Below are 18,948 nucleotides of genomic sequence, written 5' to 3' on the forward strand. Positions count from 1 at the left end.
CATCATTACTTTAAGACATGAAGGTCAGTCAATCCAGAACATTTCAAGAACTTTGAAAGTTTCTTCAAGTGTAGTCGCAAAAACCATCAAGCGCTATGATGAAACTGGCTCTCATGAGGACGGCCACAGGAAAGGAAGACCCAGAGTTACATCTGCTGCAGAGGGTAAGTTCATTAGAGTTAACTGCACCTCAGATTGCAGCCCAAATAAATGCTTCACAGAGTTCAAGTAACAGACACATCTCAACATCAACTGTTCAGAGGAGACTGTGTGAATCAGGCCTTCATGGTCGAATTCCTGCAAAGAAACCAATACTAAAGGACACCAATGAGAAGAAGAGACTTGCTTGGGCCAAGAAACACGAACAATGGACATTAGACTGGTGGAAATCTGTCTGATGAGTCCAAATGTGAGATTTTTGGTTCCAACCGCCGTCTCTTTGTGAGACGCAGAGTAGGTGAACGGATGATCTCCGCATGTGTGGTTCCCACCGTGAAACATGGAGGAGGAGGTGTGATGGTGTGGGGGTGCTTTGCTGGTGACACTGTCTGTGATTTATTTAGAATTCAAGGCACACTTTACCAGCATGGCTACCACAGCATTCTGCAGCGATACACCATCCCATCTGGTTTGCACTTAGTGGGACTATCAGTCCTTCTTTGCTGATGTGAATAAGAAACTCAATGAAAGACAGTCCAGCGAGGATAGGGAGGGGTAAAAGGTTGCCCACATTTTCAAGACCTGAGATACTTCATTTATTTTTGAAATGTACTAGTTTATTTAGGCAATCTAATATATTTGTTTAGGCTTGGCCTTTTTAGTAGGCTATTTTGCACCATAAAGCCCCATTTGTCAGCATAAAGCTGAGTAACTCACTCATTTGTGGCTTTGGATCAAAATAAATAAGTACCAACATTCTTTCTGATAGTCTTTAATAAAGAAATGTTTTGACCAAGTTAATCTGCTCATGTTGTGTGTGTGTAGTTACAATGAAGAATGTAAACGGACGCATCACTTTGTTTCTCTCCGTTGCCCACGCACTTTCAATATTTGGATAATAAAGCATTTAAATGCTGACATTGGTTGATTTTACGTTTTTAAGTTTACGCTTTATCAAGATGACTGACAAGAAAAGTATCATCCAACCCATAGGGTATCTCACTGCACCCTTATATGCCATGTCTCGAAATATGCAGACAGAAGGATTAAAAGTTAATTTCCATTGTAATACTTCTGACAGCCAAATGTCTAACTCCACCCATAACCTTTGGACTTCATAACATTCCCAGAAGGCATGGATTATTGTAACCTAATGAAAAATGTACCTGGTAATCTAATTTAATTTACTGCAGGCCTAAGACCTATGGGTTAACCTTCTGAATGAATTATTATATTGAAGATAGATGCCGCCTCTTAATGAGTTCCTAGAGCCAATCAGTTACCCAACAAAACAATATCAATTTATTTCAATGTATTTAGCCTAATTGTTAGCCTAATTGTTTTTATGACTACAGACAGTAGGTTAATATTCCTCTTTTCCTGCCTTCTAATATTAGACAACAAATAAATACACTAAAACAATAACTTAAAAGACAGTCCATTCATAACTAGATTTCTTCAAATTGCTGTGCAGGAAAAGGATGTCATCCACCGAGCCTGGTCGCAGGCTCGCAGCTGGCTTCTCTCTGAAACCACACATCCATCTGTAGGTGACGCTTTATCATTTGGAACCACACAATTACCAGGTGGACAGTAGGCCTCTTGAAACGATAGAGGAAATCAACAAGATCCACAAGTATTCTTTCACAATAGCTGGCCTTATGTTATCTGCAGTTTTGAGCTGCACTGTCCCACTCCGTACTGGACAACATCCACGTTTTGTTGATGTAATGGCCTGTAAGGCACAAGTATCCTATTTTTCAAAAATCGTCAGTCAACATGTCAAGTGTAATTGCGCCATTGTATTTACCAAACTTCTCTCTCAACTCCGGGAACACACAATTTAGACTACCGATAGATGCTGCGGTCAGTCAGAGATGAGTCCTATTGTAAAGTGTAGCCTAAAGGCCAAAAAAGGGCAAAGTTGCAATGTATTCCAGGCTTAAGTACTCTAAAGTTTTACATGTCTAACTCAATATCACAGACCAGATTGAGTGAGTCACTCAGCCCTACGCTTCTGTTCCTGCTTCTGTTGGCTATTTGAGTGTTTGTTTAATATCCTACTGATTCTGTGATCACCCAGCCTCATGCAACAGCAAAATGTCGGATAAAGCAATTTCACAAATCCGTCTGTTTTTAAACTTTGCTATGCTGTATTAAAGGCTTTACAAAAAAAATGAATTTGAACAGTCAGGCGGCATTGGCGGGGGCGAGGAACGAGATGGAGTCCCAATCCATGCCAGGCACACCTGCGAGCTCTGGAACTCCACCTCCGACAGGAAGAGGCAACAATCGTGGCGGGTTCATCAGGTCCTCGGTTCACCCTGACATTTCCATTCCTCTTCTGACACCAGAGCTTGACGAACTGCTCACCAGGCACAGCAAGGGCCGTCCGGACCGTTATGCTGTTCTGCTGTTCCAAGGATGTGTAACCGAAGAGAGATACCCTTAGTGGACACAGAATACCAACTGGGATGGATCCCGAGGCAATTGTGGCTTACCAGTGAACCTCCGAGTGTTCATCATAAATACTGTGTCTCAGAAGTTTCTGTCCATGAGTGATGCAACCCGAAAAAGTATTAAAGACAGATTTAATGAGTACTTGAGGTCTCGAGAAAGTCTGGACATGGCCTGCTCTCCCTTATCTAAGGAATTAGGCACTTTACTATGTTTATTATGTAAGCTACAGTAAACATCTCATTGTCTTTTTGGTTTTTGTCACACTGCACAGTAGCCTAATAAACATATGCATTTTGAAACCGTAATTTTTTTTAAATAATAGTTCTACAATATATTTCTACCACTGTAGATGCTGTGTTTTTGTTTTTAGAATACAGTTCTCGGTTTACAGTAGTGATGGACAGCTGTTTTCAAACACGTATAATCAATCCCATATAGTTTGTTCTAACAAAAAAGGTTTTATAGTCTTCAGTACAGCCAAGATTAAAAACAGTTGAATTAATTCCTGAATTCAATTGCTTTAGCCGACATGTTGTGGTTTATTTATTGTTTAATTATTCAAGGCTCCCTTTGTTATTTCTGTCACACCCTGATCTGTTTCACCTGTCTTGTGCTTGTCTCCACTCCCCTCCAAGTGTTGCCCATTTTCCCCATTACCCCCGTGCATATATACCTGTGTTTTCTGTTTGTCTGTTGCCAGTTCGTCTTGTCTCGTCCAGCCTACCAGCGGTTTTCCCGTACTCCTGTTTTCTCTGTAGTCCCTGTTTTCTAGTTTTCCCGGTTTTGACCATTCTGCCTGCCTTGAGCCTGCCTGCCGTTCTGTACCTTGTGACACTGCCCTGGATTACTGACCTCTGCCTGACCCTGACCCTGAGCCTGCCTGCCGTTCAGTACCTTTCGGACTCTGCTCTGGATTACTGACCTCTGCCTGCTCTTGACCTGTTGCTTGCCTGCCCCTGTTGTTGTAATAAACTTTTGTTACTTCGAGCTGTCTGCATCTGGATCTTATCCTGAGGTCTGATAATTTCGTTTTATAACTGAAACGCTTGATTGTATTTAAAGACACTGCCCAGTAGCCTAATAAACATATGCATTATGAAATAGTAAAAAAAAAAAGAATCTAATTCAATAATATATTTCTACCACTGTAGATGCTATGTTTATATTTTTAGAATACAGTTCTCGGCTTACAGTAGTGATGGACACTGGTCACAGTTCACGCATTGATGAGCCATTAAATTGGCCCAGGCAGACGTTGGTGAGATGTTCGTGTGCTGTCTGGGGTGATGACATGCACAAATGCATGAATGTAAGTTATGTTAAGACAGCTACAGTAAACAGGACACTTAGTCCTACAGCTCCATGTCATTTCAATAAAAACCTTGAACCCACCTGTCCCTGAATTTACCAAAATATGTGTATTTTACACTCTAGCAGTAGGCCTACATTAAGATAAATATCATAAAAGACAAAAACTTACTGAGCATTTCATCCTCAAAGCGCATGAAGGTCTGCTGCGCGGTATGCATATTAACAGTAGAATAGCTAGGACTTAACGAGTAGTCTATCAATAGCCACCAGTCTAATAAATCAATGTAATATACACAATCACAAAGAAATCCATTCATATCTTGTTTAGGAAGGTCATAAAAAAACATGATACTAAGACAATTTATTTCAAAAGAACAGAATAGCATGTTTTCAGATTTATTTCTCTGCTATACCCTATCTGAAAGCTACTATAGCACAATCAAAACGTCTGGCCTGCATGGACCTCTGTAGGATTATTTGGGAAAGTAAGCAAGCTTCATAAAGTAATCAAGCTTCATAAAGACACCCTCAAAGATGCCCTCTGGTGGTTTCAACAAGCATTAACGGCCACAATGGCTGACAGTAAAATACCATGACTTCATGCACTGTAACCTGCTGTACAATCCTGCAGCATCCTGCAAGCTGTGCTACATTATGACACAACTTTTAAAGGAAGAACCACTGTATAAAATAATCTAATTTCCCAATTTTTCTTGAGTAAACAGTATTTCAATTATTTATTTTATACAGTCATTATTGCACATCTTTATCAAGCGTGTCAATTTCGGACCCCACTGTCCACACCTGCTGACACTGGTTTGCACAGAAATGACTTACAGGTTGTATTAGCTTAATTGTAGTTTTAGCCTAATATATCACAATTCGATGGACAAAAACATGGTTTGTTGTGGATTATTGTAAATGGGTGCTGCTACTTATTGCTTTACACAATGAAGATATTTATTAGACAAATAAATGTTTCTGAACAGTAAGTCTTGGTAGCATATTCCTGTACCAGTGCTAGCTGCTCTAGAGAGCTCAAATTTTTTCCACTTTGATGTTGCGTCTACAATTAAGTGTTTGATTCAATGAGATCCGCTTTAGCCAACATCCTCATAGCAGTTGTTTTGGCTGTGTCGGAGGTGGAACTGCCTTAGAGCTGTCAAATCCACAAGCGGCTCCTGGCATTATACCTAAAGCGGACATTGCCATTGGCTGCACGCATTAAGAGAAATCCCATGCAAGTCGCATTAAGAGAAATCCCATGATGCCTTGTTTACAAGTTCGAACACTGGAATGTGAGATGTAATCTACACCTCGATTAGGATTATATAAATCCTCATTATTTTGTTTAATGAATTTTCAATTTGAGCATAATTATTTCTATACAGCCTACACTTTCTTGTTCTGAACTTCTAATGCAAATGGGGAGGGTGTGGCTTCCTGACAATGATTGCAAGAGAAGCTGCTTACAGATTTGACAGCTCCAATGCAGTTCCAACACTGCCAAAACATCCGCTATGCAGGTGTTTGTTATTGCCGGTTAACACTTGTTTTAATTGAATCTAAGCCTTAGTGTTCATCTTAAGACTTGAATTTTGTCTTCAAGTTAATTTAGCATTTAAAAAATGTTGTATCCATATATATATATTTTGAACATTTCATTCTAATTTAGACTTAATACATTATACGCAACATGTAGACTCATTTTAGCTAGATCCAGGTCAGATACTTTTGTCAAAAACGTTCAAGTACTTGAGCTGCGCTTGATTTAGTTTGCATGTACAATGAAACCAATGGAATAGTCCCAGAAGTGCAAACTCCAAGCTAAATTAAGTATTTGGAAGTATTTGACATCTGTATTTGACACAGGTTTGATTTATCAGGTGTGGTTCAGAGTTTTTGCACAGCATTGGACATTTTATATTGTCAAAAAAGATACCAATGTGTGCTGTATAATACTTAAAGGGAACAAATACACTTGTTTCTTAATATTTAATACAGCTATTCTGTTTTCCACAGTAGCACACAAGTCAGTACTGCAATTATCTCTATGAATCTGAACTTAACTGCTACATGTTAAGGACAATACACAATGCGCAAGTGAATGCCAGTGAATGGTTAAAAGCAGTGGGTGTCCATCCTTTACCCTCTGACCAGAACTTTGGCCAAAATTATTTATTTCCTGACCATTCTACATGTTGAATCGGCACCGTTCCGTCGACACCCAGCAGGTGATTGCCTGGCCACCGGTTCCTCTTAAGTGTTCGTTGGCACTGTGTGTTTCTTGTCCTTTAGCTCCTTAATCAATTTACACTTTAGTTTAGATTTCTGGGACCTATCCGCCCCTGCTTAATCTTATTATTTTGTGATAAGCTAATAAGGTATTCTGTCATGCTGACGCTACCACCTAATGCTACAACCTTACTGGGATACCAAAGTTCTGTGTCTCTGTTCTTGGCTCACTGAAGACTAACATTAATAGAAAAACATCAATAATAAAGTGCCCAAATAAAATACATGTTATTCTAATTACCGTACAGCTATACAATGTGCACACATGTTCTTCTGTAAATTCATTTGATTTCATTATATATCTGTCATATATCCTCTCAGTGCCCCGTCACGAGCTGTCATCAAATGTTTCCGTTCCAAAATTACCCCTTTTCAGTGAACAATGGCACAAGCCACAAAGTCAAGACACTTGCTGGTAAATTGGCACAGTTGAAAATGTTAAAATGTTAGCCAAGCATCAAAGACAATCTTAAATATATTCAAACAACACTTAAGCTCGATCCAAATCAGAATTCTCAGCCTGGTTTTACAAATTCTATTATTGTAGAGAGAATCTGCTTCTCTTGCTGTTGGATGTCTAGAACTTGTGTTGGCTTGTTTTTTCCTATACCAGCTACAGTATAACCATGATATTGCACATTCCCCTCTGTGATGCAACCTTCAGCTTCAGACCCAATGTCTGCAAACAGAACACAGGATGGTAACCTCCCCAGTAGAGGGTTGCAAATCTCTCTCTTGCACCATCATTGACATAATTCTATCCAAAAGACACAGATTATACCATTGTACCATGTAAGAAGAAACAGCCCAAGTCAAGAATAAGTCCTGTGCTCAAAGTCTTCCTAGACCTTTGGCGCCCCTTTAAAATATATATTTTTTTAAACAGTGCAAGGCCAGTGTCACATTCATCATCTCAGAGCTGTACACTACGGTCAGGCATATGTTCCTCTGAAGGTGTGGTACCTTCCTTTGGAGGGCACACAAATAGAAGGGTATGTTCAAAAAGAGCCAGTACCCAGAGGTCTTAAGAGCGTTCAAAGGATGGGCCCACGGTGCTCTCCAAGGACAGCTGGGAAGAGTGCCTTATCAACGGGGCCATCGTGGGGTCCACCATGGACGAGGTGGGGAAAAGCTTATACCAGCCAATCACCATGCTCGTCAAATCCAGCTCCTCCAATAAAATGCGGGCAACACCCATGAAGCATTTACGATCCATGCGTCCGTAGTTTCCCCAAACAATCACCTGTTGGAGGAAAGAAATGGGAATATCAGTGAAGGTACTATTATTTTCTAAGGACTGGAAAAGCTCTAGATGAATCTCTTTGATACTATATATCCACTATTCCAAATGCATATGTTGATACGCTCTAAATTAATCTGAGACAAATAGAGATGTTATTTACTGCAGGACAAAATAATAAATGACCATCATCGGTTTCCTCTGGGACTGTTTCCGCATTGGTTCCACTGGCGACACAATCCCATTTCTCCCTCAATTGCTAATGGTAGATGACTCTACACTTTTAGATATACTTTACATGATGTTGATTTTTTTGTCACCCATCAGACTATTGCCAATTTAATATTGTCTTTAGGCTTCATCTATTATTATATGTGTGAAATGTCGTTTTCGATGGGCCATTATCAGATGGGCAACCAGCTGTCGGATGAAGGAAGGGCAGGGGGGAAATATGACATGTCCTCCTAAAACTGCTAATAACTCTGTGATTTCAAACTTCTAACAAAGTCATTGTGTTACAGTGCCTTCAGAAAGTATTCACACCCCTTGACTTATTCCACATTTTGTTGTGTTACAGCCTGAATTTAAAATTGATTACATTTAGAGTTTGTGTTACTGGCCTACACAAAATACCCCATAATATCAAAGTGGAATTATGTTTTTCGAAATGTTAACAAATTAATTAAAACTGAAAAGCCCAAATGTCTTGAGTCAATAAGTATTCAACCCCTTTGTTATGGCAAAACTAAATAAGTTTAGGAGTAAAAATGTGCTTAACAAGTCACATAAGTTGAATGGACTCTGTGTGCAATAATAGAGTTAACATGATTTTTGAATGACTACCTCATCTCTGTTCCCCACACATAAAATGATCTGTGAAGTCCCTCAGTCAAGCAGTGAATTTCAAACACAGATTCAACCACAAAGACCAGGAATGGTTTTCAATGCCTCGCAAAGAAGGGCACCTATTGGTAGATTAAAAAAGCAGACATTGAATATCCTTTGAGCATGGTGAAGTTATTAATTACACTTTGGATGGTGTATCATTATGCCCAGTCACTAAAAAGATACAGGTGTCCTTCCTAACTCAGTTTCCGGAGAGGAAGGTAACCACACAGAGATTTCACCATGAGGCCAATGGTGACTTTAAAACAGTTACAGAGTTTAATGGCAGTGACAGGAGAAAACTGAGGATGGATCATCAACATTCTAGTTCCTCCACAATACTAACCTAATTGACAGAGTGAAAATAAGCCTGTGCAAAAAATTTTTTTTTTACAAAATATGCATCCAGTTTGTAACAAAGCACTAAAGCAATACTGCATCATGTTATTGGTATCCTTGTAATTGTTAAGGACTGGGAAGTTTTTCAGGGGAAAAAAAGAAACAAATTCCTAGAGGAAAACCTGGTTCAGTCTGCTTTCCACCAGACAGTGGGAGATTAATTCACTTTCAAGCAGGACAATAACTTAAAACACAAGGCCAAATCTACACTGGAATTGCTTACCAAGAAGACAGTGAATGTTCCTGTGTGGCCGAGTTACAGTTTTGACTTAAATCTACTTGAAAATCTATGGCAAGAACTGAAAATGGTTGTCTAGCAATGTACTCCTGAGTGACGCAGTGGCCACTAGAGATCCTGGTTCGAATCCAGGCTCTGTCGCAGCCGGCCGCGACCGGGAGATCCATGGGGCGGCGCACAATTGGCCCAGCGTCGTCCAGGGTAGGGGAGGGAATGGCCGGCAGGGATGTAGCTCAGTTGATAGAGCATGGCGTTTGCAACGCCAGGGTTGTGGGTTCGATTCCCACGGGGGGCCAGTATAAAATAAATAAATAAATGTGTCTCTGGATAAGAGCGTCTGCTAAATGACTAAAAATGTAAAATGTAAAAAGCAATGATCAACAACCAACTTGACAGAGCTTGAAGAATTTTGAAAATTAATGGGCAAATGTTGAACAATCCAGGTGTGGAAAGCTCTTAGAGACTTACCCAGGAAAACATGTTTTTACTTTCTCATTTTGTGTGTAGATGGGTGAGAAAAATAAAATATTTAATCAATTTTGAATTCAGGCTGTAACACAACAACATGTGGAATAAGTCAAGGGGTATGAATACTTTCTGAAGGCACTGTAAATATACTTATTTACAAAAAGCCAAGGACGGAGCAGGACATTACTTAAAAGATTGCAGAAATATTACAATTTTAAATTCACATGATGTCAAAATGACCGTCTCTGCGCTTCTAGTGTTAACAGTACCCAGTCGTCCTGTTCATTTGAGGTTTACATCAATATGAGTAAATGTTTAGAGATATCTTTGATTGCCACAGTCACTGCTTTTGTAATTACTATGGAGACCACCAGGATCGTGTTCATTAGGCACCAAATGGAAGGAAACAGACAGGAAAAGGGCGGGGCTACCTGGACCTGGGATGCAAATGTTGTTTTCTGTTGCAAAACATTTGAAAATGCTTTCTGTTGCATCCACTTATGAACATGAAACTGATGTATATATACATGTACACTGATCAAAAATATAAACGCAACATGCAACAATTTCAAGGATTTTACTGAGTTACAGTTCATATAAGGAAATCAGTCAATAGAAATAAATAAATTAGGCCTTAATCTATGGATTTCACATGACTGGGAATACAGATATGCATCTGTTGGTCACAGATTCTGTACCTTAAAAAAAAAGGTAGGGGCGTGGATCCGAAAACCAGTCAGTATCTGGTGTGACCACCTTTTGCCTCCTTTCAAAGAGTTGATCAGGCTGTTGATTGTGGACTGTGGAATGTTGTCCCACTCCTCTTCAATGGCTGTGCGAAGTTGCTGGATGTTGGCGGGAACTGGAACACACTGCCATACATGTCAATCCAGAGCATCCCAAACATACTTAATGCATGACATGTCTGGTGAGTATGCAGGCCATGGAAGAACTGGGACATTTTCAGCTTCCAGGAATCGTGTACAGATTGCGACATGGGGCTGTGCATTATCATGCTGAAACATGAGATGATGGCGGCAGATGATGTGCACGACAATGGACCTTAGAATCTCGTCACGGTATCTCTGTGCATTCAAATTGCAATCCATAAAATGCAATTGTGTTCGTTGTCCGTAGCTTATGCCTGCCTATACCATAACCCCACCGCCACCATGGGGCACTCTGTTCACAACGTTGACATCAGAAAACCGCTCGACCACATGATGCCATACATCTGACTGGTACAGTTGAAACCGGGATTCATCCGTGAAGAGCACACTTCTCCAGCGTGCCAGTGGCCATCGAAGGTGAGCATTTGCCCACTGAAGTCGGTTATGACGCCAAACTGCAGTCAGGTCAAGACCCTGGTGAGGATGACAAGCAAACAGATGAGCTTCCCTGAGATGGTTTCTGACAGTTTGTGCAAACCCACAGTTTCATCAGCTGTCTGGGTGGCTGGTGTCAGATGATCCCGCAGGTGAATATGCTGGATGTGGAGGTCCTGGGCTGGCGTGGTTACACGTGGTCTGCAGTTGTGAGGCTGGTTGGACGTACTGCCAAATTCTCTAAAACGACTTTGGAGGCGACTTATGGTAGAGAAATTAACATTAAATTATCTGGCAACAGCTCTGGTGGACATTCCTGTAGTCAGTCATTCCATTTCTGAGATCTTTTATTTCAGCTCATGCAACATGGAACCAACACTTTACATGTTGCGTTTATATTTTTGTTCAGAGTGAATGAAGTCTGTTTTACCTTACCTGAACGACTTTCCCCTGTGGACTCTCCGAGAACACCAGCGCTTGGTTATACAGAGGGTCCAGGGATTTCCTAACTGACTTTGTCTTCTTTTTGGCAATGCATACCCCCTTTTCAAGTAGGTACACTTTAATGTAAGCCGCTGGCAATGAGAGAAGACCAATATTATTACATTGCGTGTCTCTGGGGCATGCGTAGATACCTCAAAGCAATCAGGTCACACTGATACACTTTTCATCCCCCATTTCAGATTGCAAGATTAAAGATTACACTTAGACATCCACCATGAGGAACAAGGTTTGCAGTGTCTTAAACACTTTTTGTTTCTCATTCCCAGTGCAGCAATATAGGGTTTGTTTTGAGTTCTGATCGGATATCATCCCCCAGAGAACTAAAGGGATAAGATGGTTGCAGCTCCTTGCTCACCTGGAGGTCCTTTGGATCCAGGTTTCTGGGTGAGTCCTCTGGCCTGCACGATCTCCACCTCCAAGAGGCCATTTCTCTCCAGCAGGCCTATTTCAACATCACCTGTATAATGATAAACATATCTATGAGCATAGACACGCTCACCAACTATACCACTATTGAATGTTGGCTGTATGGTTCATACACATGAAATAATATTAATCCATTTCATTACTCATTAAACCACACAAATCTTTACTTTCAGAAAAACACTATATATTTTTCTCATGAGGGTGGTGAGGTGTTGCCCCTTCTGTCCAATGAGGTAATTTCTGCACAATATATCCGTCCATTTAGGGGACCTTTTTTGGCTCCAGAGCAAAAGTTCTGTATAGCCACTATAATGACTTGAGTCACAGGTTTAGCTCAAGCACAGCGTTTAGTAATTCTCACCCAATGATGTTGTGGCTAGTGTCTGTCGCCCAACAAACTGTGCAGGGCCCATCCCATCCAGGAAGTCACTGAATTGGGTATCAGAGGCCAGGCACATCCCACTGTAATTCAGACTGGCAAAAAGGAGAGATAAGAAGAAATGGGAGAAACTGTTAGCTTCACTTCTCAAAACAGGAATCCCAGTTAAGCTTTATTTAATAGCTCCCTACCGGGTAGTTAGGTAGGAATTACATAGTTAAAGAGGTAATTACCAAATAATTGCATAGTTATTACATTTAGGTTTCTTTGAGATTTATTGACACAACTGTCACTATACCATTTGGCAGTGTTTCAGTACTCAAGTCCAGGACTCGGACTCGAGTACTACTCGATTCCCGACTTTCATGACTTGTAACTAGGGGGTGGGGGGGCAGAGCTGTGTTCCAAGAAAGAAAGAAGAGTCAGGAATTGTTTCTTCCCACTCTCCGTAACAAAGATAAAAGGGTGCCAATAGTACCAGAACATATTAAACACATTTCTTATCAATGTATTAAACTGAAAAACTCATGACATGTTGATATAACTTGAAACATAATGTGATATTTCTGTTCTGATCCTCCTATGTCATAAAATAAGTATAATGTGGATTTTGCTGTAACATACAAAGTATGTGAAGTAACCATGGTCATGTTTGGACTCTACAGGCTATGTATTTAATGGAAAAGATGTTGAAACTGTTCTCTGTACAGAAAAAAACATTCTATGAACACTTATGAGGAAATCTCAGGTTTATCTCATATGAACTTTAAATGTGTTGAGTTCTTAGAAACAACGGGGCATTCCCGTGCTACACTGTCCGGCCATTAGAGCCGCCTTCTGTGAGTCTCCCTATAAATTAGACGACTTACTAAACATACTGTAGATCAAGTTTAGCAAGGCGCCGCCATGCCCGTTGAACGAATGATCCCATCTCCTTAGAAGCCAAAACACTGATCGAGGAAGCATTATCCTATTCAGACAGAAGAATCACCCGAGAGGACCCTGCGGAGCACACTGTTGCTCATTCAAGTCCGACGGACTGAGTTAGCAATACATCCTGGGAGATCAGAGAAATAACTATATACACTTTAATAGACTTTACTTTCTTGGATTGAGAACTGAGAACAAAGAGAGGAAGACGTGGGTATCAATCCTTCGGCTGTGAGCTATTTCTGGCCCGCTGGCCTCAGCTCCAAAGGTAAGAGACAGGGAGACAGACCACAAGTAATTTCCCTGTTACATTCTTCCTATTGTATGAAAGTGGCCTTGTGTGTGTAACGTGGGTGGAAGTTATTGATTAGTTGTAAGACGGCAGGTCTAATTGACCAACCCATGATCAATACTGTCTCTGCATTGTCCACATTCTGATGTGAACTGATAGCCTAGCCATTGGCGATTCCTGGTTGATGAAACTCTATAATTTCACAGTTGTGAAAGCCTGTGTTGGTGGAGCCTCATATTTCCCCCTCAATTGATAAGACTATCTTGTCCTCAAAAGTCTTGTGAACTTATGTACTGTTGTATTTGCTTAGTTGAGTATGGAAGTTAATTTATATTGATATGTGGAGATTCTCACCTCAAAAACTATGCTGTATCCCATTATGCTGTATCTATTAACCCCCTAGAGTAAATGTCTGCTCCCCTGCAGAAATCAAATTAGCATAATAAAACAATCCCCATAAAAATCTGTTAGTTTAAGCTAGAGATATCCACCGCATTCGCCGATGTCGCACTTCCGCATCTGCGGTGAAAGGTAACAGAGCTAGAGCGGTGTTTGTCAGCCCATGAGACATCCCGAAAATCAGGCTTCTCACAAAATAGCATCCAAACGGTTTGGCTTACAAACTATTACCCCTCTGTGGAAAGGTGAGACTATCATGAACGCGTACATGTCAGTTGTTTTGCTCTAGGACGCCCACAGGCCACACAATACTTGTCTGAAGGTCCCCCGGTACCAGTTGAAAACATTTATGGAAGTATACTGTATATAGAAACTGTTTAGTGCCAAAAATATGGGGTTAAATACATGTAAAAAAATATATGTATCCTAATCTTTATTATATCTCTCATATATAGGACATACACTTCAGAACAAACCATGTAGTGAATCTGTTATTAAATGTGTTTGTATGGGCTAATAGCAGTAAGGCCAAATAATATTTTTCATCAAATCATTTTTTTAATATATATTTTTTTATACTTCAAGGGGGCTTAAAATTCCAAATCAAATAGCAAAATGATCCTTGGTATGACCTTCTTAAAACAATTGCATATAGCTTAGACAGGGCTTGGACTGTAATGGGTTAACTACCTAATTTTCCAATTTACTTAGTCTAGTAAATAAAACTTTAATGAATTATTTGAGGCATTGAGTTCATTTGCAAGTGACTGGGTTCTTGAGGTTTCAGAGTGACGACTGTTAAGAATGAGAATATAGTAAATTGACTGTTGATATAGGATTAACGGTATAAGGGCTAACATTTTCACACACGAGTTCCAAATATCTCTAATGATCGCTCCAGCTTGAGTTTTTTTATACAATGTGATTGTTACGCAACAGGACAGTTAACCCGCGCTGCCCTCGAACCAAGGTACAATGCCTGCTAATTATCTATAGGCTATGTTTAAACTTGTCAATTTCAAATTATTTTCTAAAAAGTTTTATTTTCTAACAGTTTGATTTGAGGTGTGTTCCGCCTCCTCATTAATTCACATAAGAATTGTTGCGGACAATTTATGTTTGAGGCTTTACTGAGGCGGACAAACTTCTCTGTTTCCCCAGATCAAGTGTGCAGACATTTGTGCATCTCTAGTCAGAACAGGCCTTGCATGAACTTTTTCCCCCTGGCACATTTTCTGGCTGGCGCCTGCATTGTCTTCATTGTTGTTTTCCTTACAAATAATAACTTTAGACATTACATTTACATTTACATTTTAGTGATTTTGCAGACGCTCTTATCCAGAGCGACTTACAGTTAGTGAGTGCATACATTTTTTTCATACTGGCCCCCGTGGGAATCGAACCCACAACCCTGGTGTTGCAAGAGACATGTGTGCGTTCTTATCAAAGTACAGTCCCAGTCAAAAGTGATTCAAGGGTTTTTCTTTATTTTTACTATTTTCTACATTGTAGAATAATAGTGAAGACATCAAAACTATGAAATAACATATATGGAATCATGTCGTAACCAAAAAAGTGTTAAACAAATCAAAATATATTTGATATTTGATATTCTTCAAAGTAGCCACCCTTTGCCTTGATGACTGCTTTGCACGCTATTGGCATTCTCTCAACCAGATTCATGAGGTAGTCACCTGGAATGCATTTCAATTAACAGTTGTGCCTGGTTAAAAGTTAATTTGTAGAATTCCTTTCCTTCTTAATGCGTTTGAGCCAATCAGTTGTGTTGTGACAAGGTAGGGTTGGTATACAGAAGATAGCCCTATTTGGTAAAAGACCAAGTCCATATTATGGCAAGAACAGCTCATATAATCAAAGAGAAACAACAGTCCATCATTACTTTAAGACATGAAGGTCAGTCAATCTGGAAAATGTGAAAAACTTTGAAAGTTTCTTCAAGTGCAGTCACAAAAACCATCAAGCGCTATGATGAAACTGGCTCTCATGAGGACCGCCACAGGAAAGGAAGACCCAGAGTTACCTCTGCTGCAGAGGATAAGTGTCACGCTCTGGCTCCGGGACTTTGTGTGTTGAGCCAGGGTGTGTTCGTTTCGTGGTGTTTTGTTTGGTTGGGTGGTTCTATGTGTTGTATTTCTTTGTTGGGTTCAATGACTCCCAATCGGAGGTAACGAGTGTCAGCTGTCGGCTCGTTATCTCTGATTGGGAGCCATATTTATCTGTATGTTTTCCTGTGGGTGTTGTGGGTTTTTGTTCCAGGTTCAGTCTTTGTCACTGTTGGACTTCACTATCGTCTTTTGTTTTGTATTTACGTGCTTTACTCATTAAAGTCATCATGTTCACTCAACGCGCTGCGTATTGGTCTGCTCCCTTTCAAGACGGTCGTGACAATAAGTTCATTAGAGTTACCAACCTCAGATTGCAGCCCAAATAAATGCTTCACAGAGTTCAAGTAACAGACACATCTCAACATCAACTGTTCAGAGGAGACTACGTGAATCAGGCCTTCATGGTCGAATTGATGCAAAGAAACCACTACTAAAGGACACCAATAATAAGAAAAGACTTGCTTGGGCCAAGAAACACGAGCAATGGACATTAGACCGGTGGAAATTTGTCCTTCGGTCCGGAGTCCAAATTTGAGATTTTTGGTTCCAAACGCTGTGTCTTTGTGAGACGCAGTGTAAGTGAATGGATGATCTCCGCATGTGTAGTTCCCACCGTGAAGCATGGAGGAGGAGTTGTGATAGTGTGGGGGTGCTTTGCTGGTGACACTGTCTGTGATTTATTTAGAATTCAAGGCACACTTAACCAGCGTGGCTACTTCAGCATTCTGCATGCAATATGCCATCCAATCTGGTTTTGGCTTAGTGGGACAATCATTTGTTTTTCAACAGGACAATGACCCAACACACCTCCAGGCTGTGTAAGGGTTATTTGACCAAGAAGGAGAGTGATGGAGTGCTGCATCAGATGACCTGGCCTCCACAATCCTCCGACCTCAACCCAACTGAGATGGCTTCGGATGAGTTGGACCGCAAAGTGAAGGAAAAGCAGCCAACAAGTGCTCAGCTGTCATCAAGGCAAAGGGTGGTTACTTTGAAGAATCTAAAATATATTTTGATTTCTTTAACCTCTTAAGGATCAGACCCTTCTTTTCAATTTCCGCCTAAAATCACATACCCAAATCTAACTGCCTGTAGCTCAGGACCTGAAGCAAGGATATGCATATTCTTGATACTATGTGAAATTAAACACTTTGAAGTTTGTGGAAATGTGAAATGAATGTAGGAGAACATAACACAATAGATCTGGTAAAAGATAAAACAAACGTTTTCTATTTTTATTTCATCATCTTTGAAATGAAAAACAAAGGCCATACATTCAGATAGGAAGCAGGAGGTAATTTAGATGTTATCCACAAGAGGGCAGCAGTGTCTGTACAAAGTTTCAGACTGATACAACAAAGGATGACAACACAACATCATATGTTGTATCAGGACTCCCAGGTGTCCCTCACGAGTTAGCCCAAATGTACAATTGGTCAATTGATACATTTTTAAGTACATACAGTGGGGGGAAAAAAGTATTTAGTCAGCCACCAATTGTGCAAGTTCTCCCACTTAAAAAGATGAGAGAGGCCTGTAATTTTCATCATAGGTACACGTCAACTATGACAGACAAATTGAGAAAAAAATATCCAGAAAATCACATTGTAGGATTTTTAATGAATTTATTTGCAAATTATGGTGGAAAATAAGTATTTGGTCACCTACAAACAAGCAAGATTTCTGGCTCTCACAGACCTGTAACTTCTTCTTTAAGAGGCTCCTCTGTCCTCCACTCGTTACCTGTATTAATGGCACCTGTTTGAACTTGTTATCAGTATAAAGACACCTGTCCACAACCTCAAACAGTCACACTCCAAACTCCACTATGGCCAAGACCAAAGAGCTGTCAAAGGACACCAGAAACAAAATTGTAGACCTGCACCAGGCTGGGAAGACTGAATATGTAATAGGTAAGCAGCTTGGTTTGAAGAAATCAACTGTGGGAGCAATTATTAGGAAATGGAAGACATACAAGACCACTGATAATCTCCCTCGATCTGGGGCTCCACGCAAGATCTCATCCCGTGGGGTCAAAATGATCACAAGAACGGTGAGCAAAAATCCCAGAACCACACAGGGGACCTAGTGAATGACCTGCAGAGAGCTGGGACCAAAGTAACAAAGCCTACCATCAGTAACACACTACGCCGCCAGGGACTCAAATCCTGCAGTGCCAGACGTGTCCCCTGCTTAAGCCAGTACATGTCCAGGCCCGTCTGAAGTTTGCTAGAGTGCATTTGGATGATCCAGAAGAGGATTGGGAGAATGTCATATGGTCAGATAAAACCAAAATATGACTTTTTGGTAAAAACTCAACTCGTCGTGTTTGGAGGACAAAGAATGCTGAGTTGCATCCAAAGAACACCATACCTACTGTGAAGCATGGGGGTGGAAACATCATGCTTTGGGGCTGTTTTTCTGCAAAGGGACCAGGACGACTGATCCGTGTAAAGGAAAGAATGAATGGGGCCATGTATCGTGAGATTTTGAGTGAAAACCTCCTTCCATCAGCAAGGGCATTGAAGATGAAACGTGGCTGGGTCTTTCAGCATGACAATGATCCCAAACACACCGCCCGGGCAACGAAGGAGTGGCTTCGTAAGAAGCATTTCAAGGTCCTGGAGTGGCCTAGCCAGTCTCCAGATCTCAACCCCATAGAAAATCTTTGGAGGGGAGTTGAAAGTCCGTGTTGCCCAGCGACAGCCCCAAAACATCACTGCTCTAGAGGAGATCTGCATGGAGGAATGGGCCAAAATACCAGCAACAGTGTGTGAAAACCTTGTGAAGACTTACAGAAAACGTTTGACCTGTGTCATTGCCAACAAAGGGTATATAACAAAGTATTGAGAAACTTTTGTTATTGACCAAATACTTATTTTCCACCATAATTTGCAAATAAATTCATTAAAAATCCTACAATGTGATTTTCTGGGAAAAAAATTCTCATTTTATCTGTCATAGTTGACGTGTACCTATGATGAAAACTACAGGCCTCTCTCATCTTTTTAAGTGGGAGAACTTGCACAATTGGTGGCTGACTAAATACTTTTTTTCCCCACTGTATTTGGGGTGATGATCTGTGAGGTGTTAACATTTTATTTGCTTAGTG

The 18,948-nt window shown here is 40.5% G+C and overlaps 1 protein-coding gene across 1 annotated transcript in view; it reads right to left on the minus strand.

Annotated features, from left to right (window-relative positions):
* Positions 1-5,210: 5,210 nt before the first annotated feature.
* rims4 (regulating synaptic membrane exocytosis 4) overlaps positions 5,211-18,948 on the minus strand; it is a 97,460-nt gene continuing 83,722 nt past the window's right edge. The window contains exons 3-6 of the mRNA XM_045223104.1: positions 12,072-12,184; positions 11,640-11,741; positions 11,216-11,355; positions 5,211-7,468 (exon numbers count right to left, since the gene is read on the minus strand). Coding sequence (XP_045079039.1) covers positions 7,250-7,468; positions 11,216-11,355; positions 11,640-11,741; positions 12,072-12,184 — 574 coding nt within the window. The 3' untranslated portion in view covers positions 5,211-7,249. The remainder of the gene's footprint in view (positions 7,469-11,215; positions 11,356-11,639; positions 11,742-12,071; positions 12,185-18,948) is intronic.

Source organism: Coregonus clupeaformis, chromosome 10, assembly GCF_020615455.1.
Source record: "Coregonus clupeaformis isolate EN_2021a chromosome 10, ASM2061545v1, whole genome shotgun sequence".
Classification (NCBI taxonomy): domain Eukaryota; kingdom Metazoa; phylum Chordata; class Actinopteri; order Salmoniformes; family Salmonidae; genus Coregonus; species Coregonus clupeaformis.